The following is a 20,196-nucleotide window of genomic DNA, read 5'->3' as shown; positions in this document are numbered from 1 at the left end:
CCTCTTCTTCTCTTCCTCCCACTATCCTTATGTCTCTCTCTCCCCTTCCGCTCTCCTGCTCTTTGCCAGCTGCCTCCAGGAGAGTGTAATCTTGTTTCCATTTAGCTGACTGACTTTGGTTTTGACATTGTATAAATGGTGTCCTAAAACAGCAGTCCTAAAAACCCTACAATTTGACTTGAAGATTTTGGTTGCAAGTTTTCTCAAGTGTTAAAATAAAACCGAAACAATCCAACTGAAATAAACCCAGTAGAAACATTCATTAGCCTTAAATCAACCACATTGTGTTCCACCCTGAAACCTGTAATCCTACAATCCAAAATGGCTGTTTGTTTGTTTTACCTTAAAAGGCTTGGTTCTTGCTAGGCTTGGTTCTCTCTCTCTCTGAGCTCCTCGTTTAAACACTCACGACTCCCACAGCTTTACCCTAACCAGTTACCCAGTGTAACCACAGAGCCTTCCCTCCCTACCCCATCATTAACTCAATCAAGGTTTACCACAACCTCCAATCGCCACCAAATACAGCCCTCTAACCCAGCGACACAATGGAATTACCCGAACCTGGGCCACATCACAAATCCCCTCAATATTTACTTGATTAGGCTTGTAAAGGCTGCTCGACTGCCAACTCCCCCAGGATAGATACCCTAACCTGACCAAGAGGAGGGGGGCACTGAGTGGGTTGGAAGGTAGAGGGGGGCACAGACGGGACATACTGGGAGGCCCCCCACAGTGTTGTGGGGTGAGGTCGAAGGGGGATGAGGGTAAACGGGGGATGGGGTGGGGGGGGGGGGGTACTGTACAAAGGGAAGGAGAACGAGGGATAATGAAAGGGTAATGGAGGGTAAGATCAGCAACGTTAATCAGAGCCCAGCGTGACTGTCACAACATTGAGCAGTGTTTCCCCTAGTTTTACAACTAGAGTCCCAGCCTAGTCAGCCCCAAATAGATACTAAAATAATCAATTGAAACTCATTTAAAAGACAAATAAAGGTGTGGGAAGTCATTAGGTGGGTGGCACCATGATCGGGAAAATGTTATCGGTAGAGGAAACAAATCAGTCAAACTATCACCCATATGCCTCCTCTGGCAATACAAAACCCATCATCCTGCTGGGTAACACCTTACCTGACCCCTAGGGTCATAACACGTAATGACACGGCCATAACCATGTCATAACAGCTGACATAACTTGTCATAATATGGACATAACACTGTCATTACACATATTCAGACCAGTTGTGACATATATAGCATTATTTTGTGGCTGGTTATGACACCTACATAAGGCAAAAACATTCCATTACACCATAGCCTACTTGTCCACAGTATGTTACATACAATTTTCAGATATTGACCATATTAAATTATCATTGTGATTGCACACAAATCCGACGTGCACCGAGCCCAATGCTCTGTTGCTGATGACTGGGATGAATGCATAAACAGATTTCAGGAGCAGGACAAGACACCCTCTTTTTGACTGATGACTGACATAAGGGCATGTACGTGATAGGTCTATCTGGCAACATGATTCTGATGGTTATAATTCTTAGTCCAAGTAAAGTGACACAGTATTGTCATAATGCTTCATGACAGTGTCATAAAGTGTATTTTCTCCAAGTTCTTTAAAATACGATTGAAAAAAACATGACTGTAAAGAAATCAATACTAGAACAACGGATTTAAGAAACCAACTTTCAAACGAAAGGAAACTTCTTGGCAGGGAATAACACATTTGAATAAATGTGGGTTTTGACACATAATATACACTACATGACCAAAAGTATGTGGATGCTCGTCGAACATCTCATTCCTAAATCATGGGCATCAATATGGAGTTGATCCCCCTTTGCTCCTACAACAGCCTCCACTCTTCTGGGAAGGCTTTCCACTAGATGTTGGAACATTGCTGCAGGGACTTGCTTCCATTCAAGAGCATTAGTGAGGTCGGGCAGTTTTTACCTTTATTTAACCAGGCAAGTCAGTTAAGAACACATTCTTATTTTCAATGGGGCGGCAGGGTAGCCTAGTGGTTAGAGCGTTGGACTAGTAACCGGAAGGTTGCGAGTTCAAACCCCCGAACTGACAAGGTATAAATCTGTCGTCCTGCCCCTGAACAGGCAGTTAACCCACTGTTCCTAATTTCTTCCAAATTGCGTGCGATCCAATTACAATCTTGTTTCATCGCTGCAACTCCCCAACAGGCTCGGAAGAGGCGAAGGTCGAGTCATGGGTCCTCTGAAACATGACCGGACAAACCGCGCTTCTTAACACCTGCCGTTTAACCTGTAAGCCAGCTGCACCAATGCGTCGGATGAAACACTGTTCAAACACTGTTCAACTGACCGAAGTCAGCCTGCAGGTGTCCGGCCCGCCACAAGGAGTCACTAGAGAGCGATGTGCCATGTAAAGCCCCCCGGCCAAACCCTCCCCAAACCCGGACAGCGCTGAGCCAATTACGCGCCGCCCTATGGGACTCCCAGTCACGGCCGGTTGTAACACAGCCTGTGTGGGTCTGTGTGTTCGGATCTGTGTGTTTGTGCATGTGTGTGCGTGTGTTCCCTGATCTGAGATCTTCATCTCCTGTGTCTGACGTCTTGAATGACCCTGTGCTCTCCTACTTCTGCTTATTGGTGGAGGGGGTCTTAATGTAGCCATAATCCGAGAGGGTGTGTGTGTGTGTGTGTCAAATCAAATCAAATTGTATTTGTCACAGATGTTAGCAGATGTTAATGCGAGTGTCGCGAAATGCTTGTGCTTCTAGTTCCGACAATGCAGTAATAACCAACAAGTAATCTAACTAACAATTCCAAAACTACTGTCTTATACACACAAGTGTAAGGGGATAAAGAATATGTACATAAAGATATATTAATGAGTGATGGTACAGAGCAGCATAGGCAAGATACAGTAGATGGTATCGAGTACAGTATATACATATGAGATGAGTATGTAAACAAAGTGGCATAGTTAATACCCTCTTGATACTCCCCATCCCGGATCCGGGATCGTGAATAAAGCCTCAGGCTCATTAGCATAACGCAACGTTAACGATTTCTGAAAATCGCAAATAAAATGAAAATAATGCGCCTGCTCCCAAGCCTAGCCTTTTCTTAACAACACTGTCATCTCAGATTTTCAAAATATGCTTTTGAACCATAGCAAATCACTAATTTGTGTAAGAGTATGCTAAGCTAGCTTAGCATTTTGAGTAGCATTTAGCACGCAACATTTTCACAAAAACCAGATAACCAAATAAATAAAATCATTTACCTTTGAAGAGCTTCGGATGTTTTCAATGAGGAGACTCTCAGTTACATAGCAAATGTTCAGTTTTTCCTGAAAGAATTTTTGTGTAGAGGAAATCGCTCCATTTTGTACATAACATTTGGCTACCGAAACAAACCGAAAATTCAGTCACCAAAACGTCAAACTTTTTCCGAATTAACTCCATAATATCGACGGAAACATGGCAAACGTTGTTTCTCTTCATTGATATGCAGTTTGTGGAAGCCTGCTTTCCCCTCAGAATTGCATGGAAAAATACCAGCAGCTGAAAAAGACGCACCAATTTCGACGGAGGACACCGGGTGGACACCAGGAAAATGTAGTCTCTTATGGTCAATCTTCCAATGATATGCCTACAAATACGTCACAATGCTGCAGACACCTTGGGGAAACGACAGAAAGGGCAGGCTCATTCCTCTCGCATTCACAGCCATATAAGGAGACAATGGAAAACGGAGCCTCAAAAATCCTGCTGGTTTCCTGGTTGCCGTTTCATCTTGGTTTTGCCTGTAGCTCCCGTTCTAAGGCACCCACAGACAATATCTTTGCAGTTCTGGAAAATTCAGAGTGTTTTCTTTCCAAAGCTATCAATTATATGCATAGTCGAGCATCTTGTTGTGACAAAATATCTTGTGTAAAACGGGAACGTTTTTCATCCAAAAATGAAATTGCGCCCCTAGAGTTTCAAGAGGATAAAGTGGCTAGTGATACATGAATTACATAAAGATGCAGTAGATGATATAGAGTACAGTATATACGTATATGAGATGAATAATGTAGGGTATGTAAACATTATATTAGGTACCATTGTTTAAAGCGACTAGTGATATATTTTACATAATTTCCCATCAATTCCCATTATTAAAGTGGCTGGAGTTGAGTCAGTGTGTTGGCAGCAGCCACTCAATGTTAGTGGTGGCTGTTTAACAGCCTGATGGCCTTGAGATAGAAGCTGTTTTTCAGTCTCTCTGTCCCAGCTTTGATGCACCTGTACTGACCTCGCCTTCTGGATGATAGCGGGGTGAACAGGCAATGGCTCGGGTGGTTGTTGTCCTTGATGATCTTTATGGCCTTCCTGTAACATCGGGTGGTGTAGGTGTCCTGGAGGGCAGGTAGTTTGCCCCCGGTGATGCGTTGTGCAGACCTCACTACCCTCTGGAGAGCCTTACGGTTGTGGGCGGAGCAGTTGCAGTACCAGGCGGTGATACACCCCACCAGGATGCTCTCGATTGTGCATCTGTAGAAGTTTGTGAGTGCTTTTGGTGACAAGCCAAATTTCTTCAGCCTCCTGAGGTTGAAGAGGCGCTGCTGCGCCTTCTTCACGATGCTGTCTGTGTGGGTGGACCAATTCAGTTTGTCTGTGATGTGTATGCCGAGGAACTTAAAACTTACTACCCTCTCCACTACTGTTCCATCGATGTGGATAGGGGGGTGTTCCCTCTGCTGTTTCCTGAAGTCCACAATCATCTCCTTAGTTTTGTTGACGTTGAGTGTGAGGTTATTTTCCTGACACCACACTCCGAGGGCCCTCACCTCCTCCCTGTAGGCCGTCTCGTCGTTGTTGGTAATCAAGCCTACCACTGTTGTGTCGTCCGCAAACTTGATGATTGAGTTGGAGGCGTGCGTGGCCACGCAGTCGTGGGTGAACAGGGAGTACAGGAGAGAGATTTATTTTATGAAAAATGAACATAAAGAAGCAGATTATCGTGAACAAAACAGGTCTATTACTGACATGATTATGTAGTCAACAATTTAGTCAACGTCAAGTTATTTCAAATGGCTGGGCATAAGTTTACTCTCAATAACGTAGACAAACTGTTGGGGGTATAAATGGCATATTCTTTAGGGCAGTGTGCAGTGTGGTTGAGATTGCATCGTCTGTGGACCTATTTGGGCGGTAAGCAAATTGGAGTGGGTCTAGGGTGTCAGGTAGGGTGGAGGTGATATGGTTCTTGACTAGTCTCTCAAAGCACTTCATGATGACGGAAGTGAGTGCTACGGGGCGGTAGTCGTTTAGCTCAGTTACCTTAGCTTTCTTGGGAACAGGAACAATGGTGGCCCTCTTGAAGCATGTGGGAACAGCAGACTGGGATAGGGATTGATTGAATATGTCCGTAAACACACCAGCCAGCTGGTCTGCGCATGCTCTGAGGGCGCGGCTGGGGATGCCGTCTGGGCCTGCAGCCTTGCGAGGGTTAACACGTTTAAATGTTTTACTCACCTCGGATGCAGTGAAGGAGAGTCCGCATGTTTTCGTTGCAGGCCGTGTCAGTGGCACTGTATTGTCCTCAAAGTTATTTAGTCTGCCTGGGAGCAAGACATCCTGGTCCGTGACTGGGCTGGTTTTCTTTTTGTAATCCGTGATTGACTGTAGACCCTGCCACATACCTCTTGTGTCTGAGCCGTTGAATTGAGATTCTACTTTGTCTCTATACTGACGCTTAGCTTGTTTGATTGCCTTGCGAAGGGAATAGCTGCACTGTTTGTATTCAGTCATGTTTCCGGTCACCTTGCCCTGATTAAAAGCAGTGGTTCCCGCTTTCAGTTTCACGCGAATGCTGCCATCAATCCACGGTTTCTGGTTTGGGAATGTTTTAATCATTGCTATGGGAACGACATCTTCAACGCACGTTCTAATGAACTCGTACACCGAATCAGCGTAATCGTCAATGTTGTTTTCTGACGCAATACGAAACATATCCCAGTCCACGTGATGGAAGCAGTCTTGGAGTGTGGAATCAGATTGGTCGGACCAGCGTTGGACAGACCTCAGCATGGGAGCTTCTTGTTTTAGTTTCTGTCTGTAGGCAGGGATCAACAAAATGGAGTCGTGGTCAGCTTTTCCGAAAGGAGGGCGGAGCAGGGCCTTATATGCGTCGCGGAAGTTAGAATAGCAATGATCCAAGGTTTTGCCAGCCCTGGTTGCGCAATCAATATGCTGATACAATTTAGGGAGTCTTGTTTTCAGATTAGCCTTGTTAAAATCTCCAGCTACAATGAATGCAGCCTCAGGATATATGGATTCCAGTTTGCAAAGAGTCAAATAAACGTTCGTTCAGAGCCATTGATGTGTCTGCTTGGGGGGGAATATATACGGCTGTGATTATAATCGAAGAGAATTCTCTTGGTAGATAATGCGGTCGACATTTGATTGTGAGGAATTCTAAATCAGGTGAACAGAAGGATTTGAGTTCCTGTATGTTTTTGTGATCACACCACGTCTCGTTAGCCATAAGGCATACGCCCCCGCCCCTCTTCTTACCAGAAAGATGTTTGTTTCTGTCGGCGCGATGCGTGGAGAAACCAGCTGGCTGCACCGACTCCGATAGCGTCTTCCCAGTGAGCCATGTTTCCGTGAAGCAAAGAACAGTCTCTGATGTCCCTCTGGAATGCTACCCTTGCTCGGATTTCATCAACCTTGTTGTCAAGAGACTGGACATTGGCGAGAAGAATGCTAGGGAGTGGTGCACGATGTGCCCGTCTCCGGAGTCTGACCAGAAGACCGCCTCATTTCCCTCTTTTACGAAGTCGTTTTTTTGGGTCGCCGGCTGGGATCCATTCCGTTGTCCTGGGTGAAAGGCAGAACACAGGATCCGCTTCGCGAAAGTCATATTCTTGGTCGTACTGATGGTGAGTTGACGCTGCTCTTATATTCAGTAGTTCTTCTCGACTGTATGTAATGAAACCTAAGATGACCTGGGGTACTAATGTAAGAAATAACACGTAAAAAAAACAAAAAACTGCATAGTTTCCTAGGAACGCGAAGCGAGGCGGCCATCTCTGTCGGCACCGGAAGTGTGTGTGTGTGTGTGTGTGTGTGTGTGTGTGCGTGTGCATGCATGTTTATTTGTGTGTATGCTTGTCATAATGCAACCCAAAATTCTAAATCGCCATGACTACATGGGACTCCTGGTGGTAATACCTCTTCTTAATTATATCAAGCTGCAGGACACACACACACACACACACACATGCACATATACACACACACACAAACACAGCTATGACTGTGTACACACAGACACAGACATACACACATGCACATACACACACACACTAACACACAAACACAGCTATGACTGTATACACACACACACACACACACACACACACACACACACACACACACACATGCTCACAGTTAATTCAACCTGGCTCATCCTGATCTGTTTCCATACTGGCAGGCAGGAAGAACTCTGACTCATTTTCTCTCTCAGTCCCTCCTACTCTCTTTTTTTCTCATTTTCTTTGCCATGTCTATCTCATCCATCTCGCTCTCTTTCCCTCCTACACTCCATTTTACAGTGTTGTCCTCCAGCTATGGGGGAAATTATTACAAATGTTAGTTAGGATAGTAGAGAGAGGTAAACTATTGATGACGTTAGGTAGATCAAACATTCAAATTAGCCACTCAATGACTGTTACAGACTGTAACTAGTCTTACTAGCCATATCCAAACCAACGCACACATGCACACATGCTCACACACATAGTATGCAAACGCTTACAGTACACACATACACAACAGGACATGGCTTTTGTCGGTAAACCCCAGAAAGAGACATTGAGGGCAGACACAACCAACTACTTGTAGGAGTGTGTTATAACAGAGGGCAGAGCCCTTTGCATTCGTGCCACTGTGATTCAATTGGGCTGGTGTATGAATCAGCCTCAGTTCACCATTACACACAGACACACACAGACACTTGTGCCAGAGCTCCACTGACCCATATTGCCTCTTAGCCCAACCTCTGACAGAACTTGGACTGTCCCTCAGTGTAACACAGATCTTCACTGACACTGACAGTGTCATCAAACATGGACTTCTCACAGACATCAAAATCAATGTACGTAGTGCATAGTGCATTGTTTACTGTTTGTTTATGGTTTACTATGATCTCTTTAAGTCCACCAAAGACCTTGTCTTATAGTGATAAGCATTTACATTTGAGTCATTTATCAGATTCTCTTACGCAAAGTGACTTACAGGAGCAATTAGGGTTAAGTGCCTTGTTCAAGGGCACCTTATCAGGCTTTTCAACTAATCGGCTCAGGGATTTCGAACCAGCGATCCTTCATTTATTGGCCCAACGCTCTTAACCACTAAACTAGCTACCTGCAGCCACATTGCTGTAGTATCCTAGTTAAGTTTGATGGGAGTGATTTGCGATATTGCTCTTGGCTTGCCTACTCTATGGACTGTTGCTCCAATGATTATAAACCAGTATAAAGGATAAGACCAATCTCTGCAAGGATCAGGCATCTGCCATCTCAATCACACACCTCATCTCTGGCCATTAGGCCTGCTGGGAGATTACCTACTGCTGGCCTGCAACAGGAAACTGTCAGAGTCAAGAGGTCAGCGTCAAGATCACTGAACAGTTTAACTGTATAGCTGAACACTGGTGAGAAAACTGTGTGTCTGCAGGGGGAGGAGAAGATCGGGTCATTATGTCATGATTAGGGCCTTGAGTTGGGAGAGGTTCTATTGGGCTCATGGTAAAAGCAAAGCGTGTGTGTTTTTTGTGTGTATGTGTGTGTCACACCCTGACCTTAGAGAGCCTTTTTATGTCTCTATTTGGTTTGGTCGGGGTGTGATTTGGGGTGGGCATTCTATGTTTTGTTATCTATGATTTTTGTATTTCTATGTTTTGACCGAGTATGGTTCTCAATCAGGGACAGCTGTCTATCGTTGTCTCTGATTGGGAATGATACTTAGGTAACCTGTTTTCCCTCTTTTCTTTGTGGGAAGTTGTCTTTGTTCATGGCACGTAGCCTTTAGCTTCAAGGTTAGTTTTTGTATGGTTTGTTGTTTTTTGTCAGCGTCATTCTTAAATAAAGGAATATGTACGCCCACCACGCTGCACCTTGGTCCTCTTCCTTCAACAGCCGTGACAGAACTCTCCCCCCCACCAAGGGACCATGCAGCGTGGTAAGGAGGAGCAGCGTGCTCGGGACATGGGAAGAGATCCTGGATGGGAAAGGACCCTGGAGGCAGGCTGGGGAGTATTGCCGTCCACGGGAGGAACTGGAAGCAGCTAAAGCTGAGAGGCGACGTTATGAGGGAACACGGCTGGCAAGGAAGCCCTAGAGACATCCCCAAAAATATTTGGGCGGGGGCACACGGGGAGTGTGGCAGAGTCAGGTTGGAGACCTGAGCCAACTCCCCGTGCTTACCGTGGTGGGCGTCGTACTGGTCAGGCACCGTGTTATGCGGTGGAGCGCACGGTGTCTCCAGTACGTGTTCTTAGCCTGGTGCGCTACATCCCAGCTCCCCGCATCTGCCGGGCTAGGGTGAGCATCCAGCCAGGACGGATGGTGCTAGCCCTGCTCTCCAGACCTCCAGTACGTCTCTACGGCCCAGGATATCCTGCGCCGGCTCTGCGCACTGTGTCTCCAGTGCGTCTGCACAGCCCAGTGCGTCCTGTGCCTGCGCCCCGCACGTGCCGGGCCAAAGTCACCATCCAGCCAGGACGGGATGTGCAGGCTCTTAGCTCGAGGCCTCCAGTGCGCCTCCACAGCCCAGTGTATCCGGTGCCTCGGCCAAGGACAAGGCCCCCTGTATGTCTCCCCAGCCTGGTGAGTCCTGTGCCTCGGCCAAGAACTAATCCTCCTGTATGTCTCCCCCAGCCTGGTGAGTCCTGTGCCTACTCCCAAAGCCAGGCCTCCAGTGATGATCCATGGCAAGAAGCCTCCAGTGATGATCCATGGCAAGAAGCCTCCAGTGATGATCCATGGCACGAAGCCTCCAGTGATGATCCATGGCAAGAAACCTCCAGTGATGATCCATGGCAAGAAGCCTCCAGTGATGAACCATGATGATGATCCATGGCAAGAAGCTTCGACCATGGCACAAAACCTCCAGTGATGATCCATGGCCATGGCAGAAGCCTCCAGTGATGAACCTCCAGTGATGATCCATGGCACGAAGCCTCCAGTGATGATCCATGGCAAGAAGCTTCGAGTGATGATCCATGGCACAAAACCTCCAGTGATGATCCATGGCACGAAGCCTCCAGTGATGATCCATGGCACGAAGCCTCCAGTGATGATCCATGGCACGAAGCCTCCAGTGATGATCCATGGCACGAAGCCTCCAGTGATGATCCATGGCACGAAGCCTCCAGTGATGATCCATGGCACGAAGCCTCCAGTGATGATCCATGGCACGAAGCCTCCAGTGATGATCCATTTCAAGAAGCCTCCAGTGATGATCCATGACACGAAGCCTCCAGTGATGATCCATGGCACGAAGCCTCCAGTGATGATCCATGGCACGAAGCCTCCAGTGATGATCTATGACAAGAAACCTCCAGTGGTGAGACATGGCACGAAGCCTCCAACGAGGGCCTCCAGTCCGGAGCCTCCAGTGACGCCCTCCAGTCCGGGGCCCGCAGCAACGAGGTTGCCCAGTCCGGGCCCGCAGTAATGAGGGTGCCAAGTCCAGGCCCGCAAAAATGAGGGTGCCCAGTCCGGGGGCATCACCAAAGCAGGGTGAGCCAGAGGTGGAGCGGGGTCTGCGCCCCGCACCTGAGCCGCCACCGCGGATAGATACCCACCCAGACCCGCCCCTTACGGTTCAGGTTTTGCTGCCGGAGTCCACACCTTTGAGGGGGGTGGGGGTACTGTCACGCCCTGACCTTAGAGGGCCTTTTTATGTCTCTATTTGGTTTGGTCAGGGTGTGATTTGGGGTGGGCATTCTATGTTTTGTTATCTATGATTTTTGTATTTCTATGGCCGGGTATGGTTCTCAATCGAGGATGGCTGCCTATCATTGTCTCTCTTTGTTCATGGCACGTAGCCTTTAGCTTCACGGTTCGTTTTTTGTATGGTTTGTTGTTTTTGTCGGCGTCATTCTTAAATAATGGAATATGTACGCTTGCCACGCTGCACCTTGGTCCTCTTCCTTCAACAGCCGTGACAGTGTGTGCGTCCGTGTGTATGTGTAAATGCGTGTGTGTGTGTCTCAATTTGAGCATATGTGCACACATACATTTGTGTGAGCTCTCCTGTTGTGTGAACATAATCACTTTGGCATGGGGACCCTGTCTATTCGATTCATCTGAGCCAGCTCTCATTGCCATCATCATCTCCATCAGCGCCAGTCAGGAGGCGATGGCCATCCAGGGACTTGCTACCACACATACATTTGCATGCTAATCCACACAGATGTTTGCTGATTTCTGATCTCTCCCTGCTGATTGGTTAGTTACAGGATAAAGGGAAATAAATATCTTGGCATAGCTCTGCATAATGATCCGAGGGGTTTTATAACAATGGGTTGGATGAGTTTGGGGCAGGGATTTTTCCTTCTCATGTAACCTGGCTTACACTTTCTCCTCATGGTGACCTCTATAAAGATCTGTTGGCCAGGTATCAATGCACCAGGAACCTTGTAAAACACACAAAATCACAGTAAATTTAAAATAATCTGACAATGACAAGATCAGAGATATACTGTATCTAATGCATCCCCTATACTGTTAACATACACGAGGAGAACAAGTATTTGATACACTGCCGATTTTGCAGGTTTTCCTACTTACAAAGAATGTAGAGGTCTGTAATTTTTATCATAGGTACACTTCAACTGTGAGAGACGGAATCTAAAACAAAAATCCAGAAAATCACATTGTATGATTTTTAATTATTAATTAGCATTTTATTGCCTGACATAAGTATTTGATACATCAGAAAAGCAGAACTTAATATTTGGTACAGAAACCTTTGTTTGCAATTACAGAGATCATACGTTTCCTGAAGTTCTTGACCAGGTTTGCACACACGGCAGCAGGGATTTTGAGTCAACTCCTCCATACAGACCTTCTCCAGGTCCTTCAGGTTTCGGGGCTGTCGCTGGGCAATACGGACTTTCAGCTCCCTCCAAAGATTTTCGATTGGGTTCAGGTCTGGAGACTGGCTAGGCCACTCCAGGACCTTGAGATGCTTCTTACGGAGCCACTCCTTAGTTGCCCTGGCTGTGTGTTTCGGGTCGTTGTCATGCTGGAAGACCCAGTCACGACCCATCTTCAATGCTTTTACTGAGGGAAGGAGGTTGTTGGCCAAGATCTTGCGATACATGGCCCCATCCATCCTCCCCTCAATACGGTGCAGTCATCCTGTCCCCTTTGCAGAAAAGCATCCCCAAAGAATGATATTTCCACCTCCATGCTTCACGGTTGGGATGGTGTTCTTGGGGTTGTACTCGTCCTTCTTCTTCCTCCAAACACGGCGAGTGGAGTTTAGACCAAAAAGCTCTATTTTCGTCTCAACAGACCACATGACCTTCTCCCATTCCTCCTCTGGATCATCCAGATGGTCATTGGCAAACTTCAGACGGGCCTGGACATGCGCTGGCTTGAGCAGGGGGACCTTGTGTGCGCTGCAGGATTTTAATCCATGACGGCGTAGTGTGTTACTAATGGTTTTCTTTGATACTGTGGTCCCAACTCTCTTCAGGTCATTGACCAGGTCCTGCCGTGCAGTTCTCGGCTGATCCCTCACCTTCCTCATGATCATTGATGCCCCACGAGGTGAGATCTTGCATGGAGCCTCAGACCGAGGGTGATTAACCGTCATCTTGAACTTCTTCCATCTTCTAATAATTGCGCCAACAGTTGTTGCCTTCTCACCAAGCTGCTTGCCTATTGTCCTGTAGCCCATCCCAGCATTGTGCAGGTCTAACAATTTTATCCCTGATGTCCTTGTGGAGAGGTTGGAGTCTGTTTGATTGACTGTGTGGACAGGTGTCTTTTATACAGATAACGAATTCAAACAGGTGCAGTTAATACAGGTAATGAGTGGAGAACAGGAGGGCTTCTTAAAGAAAAACTAACAGGACTGTGAGAGCCGGAATTCTTACTGGTTGGTAGGTGATCAAATATTTATGTCATGCAATAAAATGCAAATGAATTACTTAAAAATCATACAATGTGATTTTCTGGATTTTTGTTTTGATTGATTGTGCACGTGTGGGTCGCGTGACTACCACACCAGAACCGGATGGTTGAAATTGATCTGGCAAAACAATTGAAGTTTCCTCCTAAACGTCTCTGTGAAGCATCCAGGAAAACGTGTTGCTTTCTATTTTCTAGTCTGAAATCACTGAGCTGCTTCATATGGGAGCCCAATTTAATTTACATTTACATTCCCTCTCTCTCTTTCTCTAGCTCTCTCTGTCTCCCTCTCTCTTTCTCTGTCTCCCTCCTTCTCCCCTTCTCTCTCTCTCTCTCTCCATCTCCTTCTTTCTCCCCTCTCTATCTCTCTCTGTCTCCCTCTTTCTCCCCTACCCTCTCCCTGTCTCCCTCTCTCTCCCTCTCTGTGTGTGTGTGTGTGTGTGTGTGTGTGTGTGTGTGTGTGTGTGTGTGTGTGTGTGTGTGTGTGTGTGTGTGTGTGTGTGTGTGTGTGTGTGTGTGTGTGTGTGTGTGTGTGTGTGTGTGTGTGTGTGTGTGTGTGTGTGTGTGTGTGTGTGTGATGGGGAACTGTTTTCCATCCTCCATCTCATTCACTCATCAGACTAGCTCATACTTTCTAAACACATTGTCCAGGGTGTAAATATCTGTTATTGTAATGCAGACAGATATAATGGGTTTTATTGGGTTCAATGTTTATCTCTGATATGTTAGTAAACTAGATTTCTTCCATCTGGATGCCTTGCCTATGATGTACAGTGTGTGCTCGCGTGTGTGTGTGCCCTCATTCCATCTCTCACCTGCAGAAGACGCCCATGCCATCCAGTAGGTAGCACTGGCCTCCGTTGAAGCAGTAGCTGGGCAGTGTGTCGCAGGGGGAGCGGCAGGTTCCATTCTGCTTCACGTAACCCTGGCGGCAGCCACCGGCTCCGTCTGAGCCATCCACGGGTAACGCTGGAGGGGCTGCCGCAGGGCCCTCTGGAGCAGCAGCAGCACCCCCACTGGGCAGCCTCTTGTCTGGGGTGAAGGAGCCGGAGCCTGGGGGAGCCCTGGGCCTGGAGCGGGATGGAGGCTCGGCAGTTAGCTTTAAGTCGTCATCCCCATCCAAGGTATCAGTAGTGGTGCTGTAGGAGTACTCATCAGGGGTGGGCGACGCACCCTCCTCGTACGGCGTGAGGTAGTCGTAGTTGTCTGACATGGCCCAGGAAGTGGGGTCGCCGCCCTGGAGCTCGTGGGCCAAAGAGGAGGGAGAGGGCGGGGCTAGGTCCAGGCCGCGGCCGCGAGAGGCGGGGTCGAAGAAGTCCACGGTGAGGACGTCCGGGCGAGAGGGGTTAGCGGCGGCAGGGGGAGGGGCAGTGGTGGTGGCCAGATTGGCTACTCCTTCTCGGAAGTGCCGGTCCAGGTCGAAGACGTTGTCTTTGGCGTTCAGCCATGGTGGGTCGGTGTGCTCCTCTTCATCCTCTTTCTCCTCCGTGCCACGGGGGTTGCTAGGCAGAAGGAGCTCTGTCTCTGCTGAGTCAGGGCTGATCCTGGGCGGGGCCACCACCTCCTCCTCGGCTGGCAACACCCCTTCTCCCAGCATGCCGCTGCCCTGCTCCTCTTTGGAGCGGGGCATGCGGCCGGCCCTCTGGGTCACCGTGAAGACGGGGCTGACTGAGGCGCTGACCCCGGTCACCTCGATAACAACATCTTTCACTTTGGCCACTTCCTCGACCTTACTGGGTAGGGATGTCACGTTGGCTGTGGTGTCCAACTCAGGGACATTGGCCCTCAGAGTGTTCCCTGAAAACATACAAGAAAACAATGTTGTCAGGTCTCGTAACCACACACCGCCATGAGTGAATATCCTTTTATCAATCTGTCCACTTAATGTCATTCATAATACAAAACATGGACACAAGAACTAGACCTACTCTAAGCGGCAGAGATACAGACGTAGGATCTTAATTTGAGCCAGTTTGCATTTCCTGCTGTGAGGGAAATTCTCAGCAACAAAAGAGTGGTCAAATTAACATCCTACACCTGTAGTAAACAAACACCAACCGAACAAACTATCAGATGACCAGTGACTTTCTTGCATTGAGGCTTCAGCCAAGAATGACGAGTTGTGTTAATTGAATGACTGAACATATCGTGACTCAAGTCCCTAGTCATTGGGCGGAATTTGTCTCCCAAGACAGCTCAGCAGTCCAGCATTAACCTGAGGCTAAAATGCAAAACAAATTAAACCAAGATGGACTGGCCATATACTTATCCACTGGTCAATTACATCAGCCACGGGTAGCTCCTTATTCCTCTCCTAAAGCAGCTTTGGCGAACCCCATGGATTATGTGTAATAATTGACTAATGTACTTGAATGGCAAGGAGCTGGGATTAGGGATTATGGTTTGGGGTTTAGGGTCTCCGGGGCTCCCTGTGGGAGGTGGAGTGATCTGGACGGGAGACGGTCATATGGCATCTTCACCCTGCAGTCTCACAGAGCGCAGCGTTGAGAGAAACACAGGGAGACACATTACTTTAACCAGACACACGTGTCGTTCAGTGAAAGAGTGTCGGATTTACTTGTCAGTAAGAGATGTTTTCTTCCACAGAAATGGCATCATCATACTTAATAAACGCTGTGCCATTTGTGACGTGGTGTCTAGGTTTCAGCGTGGTGTCCAATAAAAACATTCACACCCACACAAACCAACATCTCACATCAGACAATATAACCATTTCTTCATTAAACGTGGTGCGTGACAACCAAGTAACTCACAAAGCTTCAGCAAAACCAGGCGCTGTTATACTAGAATTATTTGTAGGAAATATACAGACGGCCTATAGAGTATTACATTACTAAGCAGATAAAGGCTGTTAGTGGGGAGCAGCCAGGTGGAATCCTGGGCTTATTTCTGCTGCAGTCAGAGAAACAGAGGCTTTTGAAATGAGGGTGAATTTTGGGTTAATCCATCCACCAGAGACACTCATTCTGCTGCTCACACTGCTGTTAACGACGTCATCTGACATTCTGAGCAGCGTCGCTTCTGCCAAAACCACTATGGACCGCCACGCTTACACACATATTCAGGGAATATACTTTAAAAGGGATATACTGTACACACACACACACACACACACACACAGACACACACACACACAGAGAGACGCAAGGACACACGCACGCACACACACACACACACACACACACACACACACACACACACACACACACACACACACACACACACACACACAGGCATTCCCTCATTAAGTGATGGACTTTATAGGGAACAGAACAGGCTAGCTAACGCTGCAGGTAGTCCCCAGGGGAGCAGGCTACTCAACAGACAGCTCCCTCTGACGGTCAAGAGACACTTCAGTCACACTTCTGTGTTTGTTCAGCTCTAACAATCACTCAAGTCGCTTTACGTCTTTAACAATTGTATGTCTAGAAAACAGACGGAGACGGAAAGTAACGTTCCAAAGACAAGGTCTGTCTCGTTGTTTCTGTCAAAATGGCCAAACAGTAACCTTGGCCGTCTGGGTTCCCTGTTGTTTTCACCATCAACATCTATATCAGTATCATTCAAAGTGTGGCCAGTGTAGTGGGCTCACAGCCATATAAAAATATTTTTTGTGATGCACGGCTGTCATTTGTGTGCAGTATAAGTGTCTAGATTTCATGGATTTCGGGTTTGTCGGGTGTATTAAGTCAGGAATACTGGAGTTGTACTACATTTGGCAGTAACTAGTTCACTAATTAAAACATTCCATACATGTGGTTCTCTCTTCTAAAAGGTCATGTAATCCCCATATAAGCAATGTCACATCATGGAGAATCAGAGGCTGTCCAAAATGTGAATCTGCAAGGGATTACTTCAAGGTAAAAAAAGAAAAATATCATTTTCAAAGGCTTCTTAAAACCTTTTTACTGCAGTGGGCCAAATCAGGGTCACACAGAGTGTTTCTTGGTAATCTTAAGCAAATCTACTTTGAAACAAAAGTATACACCTCACACAGATGGTTATGGGCTTAAGACACCTGTACAATGTCAGATATAGAGTTGAAATGTGTTACATTTGTACATCACAGAAGACTGAAATATAACAACACCTTTTGACATAGAAACACCAGATTTTCAGCAGGTTTTTTAAAATAATGTTAATTAATATTGAAATTACAAAAAATATTAATAACATTCCACCCATGAGGCCACTAGGGGGCGATTTGGTTATTTGACTGCAGGAAAGGTTATTAATCACTCATCTACGTAGAGACACACTCTCTCTCTCTCAACCCCTTCCGTTTCTCTCTCTCTCTGTCTGTCTGTCTGTCTGTCTGTCTCTAAGGAGGACACCAGTGGTGCTCTTGAAGAGCCACTCTATTGGAGGCAACAGTGTGTCTGTCTGGCAGAGAGCTTTGCTGATTCTCTAAAGTGAGTTTCAATTAAAAATGTATCCTCACATAGTGTTGTTAACCTAATTGGATTAACAAGGAGACTTTTGACAGTCCGCTGACTTCGCTGGGCACCACCGGCCAGGAGAAGGGTTGTAACATTCCGTGAACTTTTAATAAATTACCTGGTTTTCCAGAAATCCTGGTTGGAGATTTCCGGATTCCGGGAATCCTCCAACTGGGATATTGGGAAAACCAGGGCATTTATTAAAAGTTCACAAAATGTTGCAGCCTTAGCCACGACCCATAGATTGAGAACCACTGTGAACAGCAGCATCGTATCTCCCACTGGTACACAGCTATCTCCTCATCACCTGACCAAGCCACAAATAAATACTCTTTGATTCAATAAGGAGAACTGAAGTTTAGTCATCGAGACTTCTGCTCACATGCAGGGAGAGTGGGCCTGCCCGTATATGTGCAGCTGTTTCTGAAGTCAAACTAGAACACATGAAGGCACTTACACCATTCTTGGAGTTACTCGAGTTGAGGTTTCCAATGAAAGACTTGTATACACCAGAGACAAATAGCAGTCTCATTCTCTTTAAACAATGTGAAGACACTGATTTGATTTATCCAGTTGCAAGGCAAGACTATTAACACCAGTCTAAAAATACTTCATATTGCAGTTGAGACTGTTTATGATCAGGCAAAGTTTTAGGAGATCAGAGAATATTAAAAACGTTATTTGAGGCAGAAGAACAAAGGTGAAAATGCAGTGTAATTTAACGCCTAACCTGAGGTGGGCTTACAGATGCAAAACTTGTGTGTAAATCATGGATTTGATGTCAAAGGGAGACTTGTGTAAGATAGAGGAAGGTGACTTACCTATTCAGTATGAGTAACCATACATCCTGAACGCCAACCCAATCCCAGCCAACAAGCCACACTGTGCCCACTATGACACAGAGCCTGTCCAACAAAACGGACATTAGATCCACAGGTCCAGCAGGGTGGCAGCCTGGCATGATGCCACAATGGCCTGAATGGAGATTGCCAGGGTAGGGCCAGATCCCTGTTTAGACCTGGTCTTCTCACCATTCCTGGCCTCCACTGCTGATTGTCCCCCTGGCCCAGATGGAATGAGGCACACGGGGGCCACAGTGGACCCCCGGCTAAGGGCTGTTGGAGAGCAGTGTGTGGCGGCCTGGGAGGGTGGGGGGGTGGATAAAGTGGTCTTTGTGCTCCTCTTTCAGACGGGACAGTCAAACAGTGTTACATAAGGAACCCCCTCACCCCTTAAAGAGTATTCTGAGGTGTTTGGGGGGTATGGGGGGGGGGGGGTAATGAGAGGTATTTAGCATTGCCAGGGACAACAGGGTTGGTGTTGGCTAGCTGCCGAATCTTTTGTTTCCTGGTTAGTTGGGATGCGTTGCCTACCTCCAAATGAAACGGGGGATTGTGATTGGCTATGACAGACAGTAAAGAGGGCGTGATTGGTTATGACAGATTTTAGCTCCCAGGCAGTGTCTGCTGACCCAGACAGAAGGACATAGGGGTGGAGGGTCAGAGGTAAGGGTGGCCAGAGCAGTGAGATAAAGTACAGCACAGCTGGCTATAGCTTCAAATAAATATATATGTTTATATGTCTCTGGGATTATGAGGTTGTGTGTGAGAGTGAGCCTGACTGATCACTCTTTTCCATCCATTTTACAGTGAGCTCCCTCTAAACAATCCTCAAGAGAGGATCTTCATACTGTATATAGACACACACATACACACATATGCACGTGTATAACACACACACACTATATAACCATTATGAATAATGCATTAACCTTTTTCTCTTTACTCAACACCACTCATTAATATCTATGAAAGTGGATGGGTCTGCATTCAGCCTTAATTGAATACCCCTGCATTGATTTCCACCTACCACTCTCTCCATCTCTCTCTCTCCCTTCGTCCCTCCATCACATGAAACCTTTCATTTCTGTGCCCAACAGGTGGCAGGCTGGAGGAGGGATGGGTTGCCATGGCAACAGGCTTGCCCTCACTGTGCAGAGGGAAAGTTGATGCAGCGTTGCTAACCTAACAGATCTGCACACAAACACACGCATGCACGCACACACTACAAGGACAAAACGCTAATACTCACATTTTCAGACATAAATATTAAGGGCATAAGAACAAAGGGTGTGTGTGCAGGTGTGTGGTTTACAGAACACTTGCTATTTGTGTGTGCCTGGTCGTGTGTGTGTGTGTTATCAAAATGCAGAACAGGGAGCCTGTCCTCTCTAAACATACCCCTCCGGTGTCCATACTCCATACACTACGCCTTTACCTTCCTGCTTCTACCTGATTGGTTCAAGCCAGTGGTACGAGGACCCCTGGGGTACTTGGCCTATCCATAGAGGGTACTTGAGACTCATGATACCATAAAATGCCCATGAGAGGGTACCACATGGGTACTCCGGGCAGAGCTAAATTGGGAACCACTGATTTAAGTGATTAGCCTTGGATAAACTCCGAGCTTTGAAAGGCATCCAGGGATCACACAGACCACATGAATCCAGCTATCAGTAGGATCATTATCCCTTCTTGCTCTTGGTTCA

General features: G+C 46.9%; 1 protein-coding gene across 6 annotated transcripts in view; it reads right to left on the bottom strand.

Annotated features, from left to right (window-relative positions):
* The window catches only part of LOC135522226 (chondroitin sulfate proteoglycan 5-like), a 36,409-nt gene that overhangs the window by 12,387 nt on the left and 3,826 nt on the right, over positions 1–20,196 (bottom strand). For all 6 annotated transcript variants that reach the window (XM_064948292.1, XM_064948291.1, XM_064948297.1 and 3 more), the window contains exon 2: positions 14,004–14,985. In XM_064948292.1, the coding sequence (XP_064804364.1) occupies positions 14,004–14,985 (982 nt within the window). The remainder of the gene's footprint in view (positions 1–14,003; positions 14,986–20,196) is intronic.

The sequence above is a fragment of the Oncorhynchus masou genome, chromosome 30 (assembly GCF_036934945.1).
Source record: "Oncorhynchus masou masou isolate Uvic2021 chromosome 30, UVic_Omas_1.1, whole genome shotgun sequence".
NCBI classification, from domain to species: domain Eukaryota; kingdom Metazoa; phylum Chordata; class Actinopteri; order Salmoniformes; family Salmonidae; genus Oncorhynchus; species Oncorhynchus masou.
This window is presented reverse-complemented; position numbering and strand designations above follow the sequence as displayed.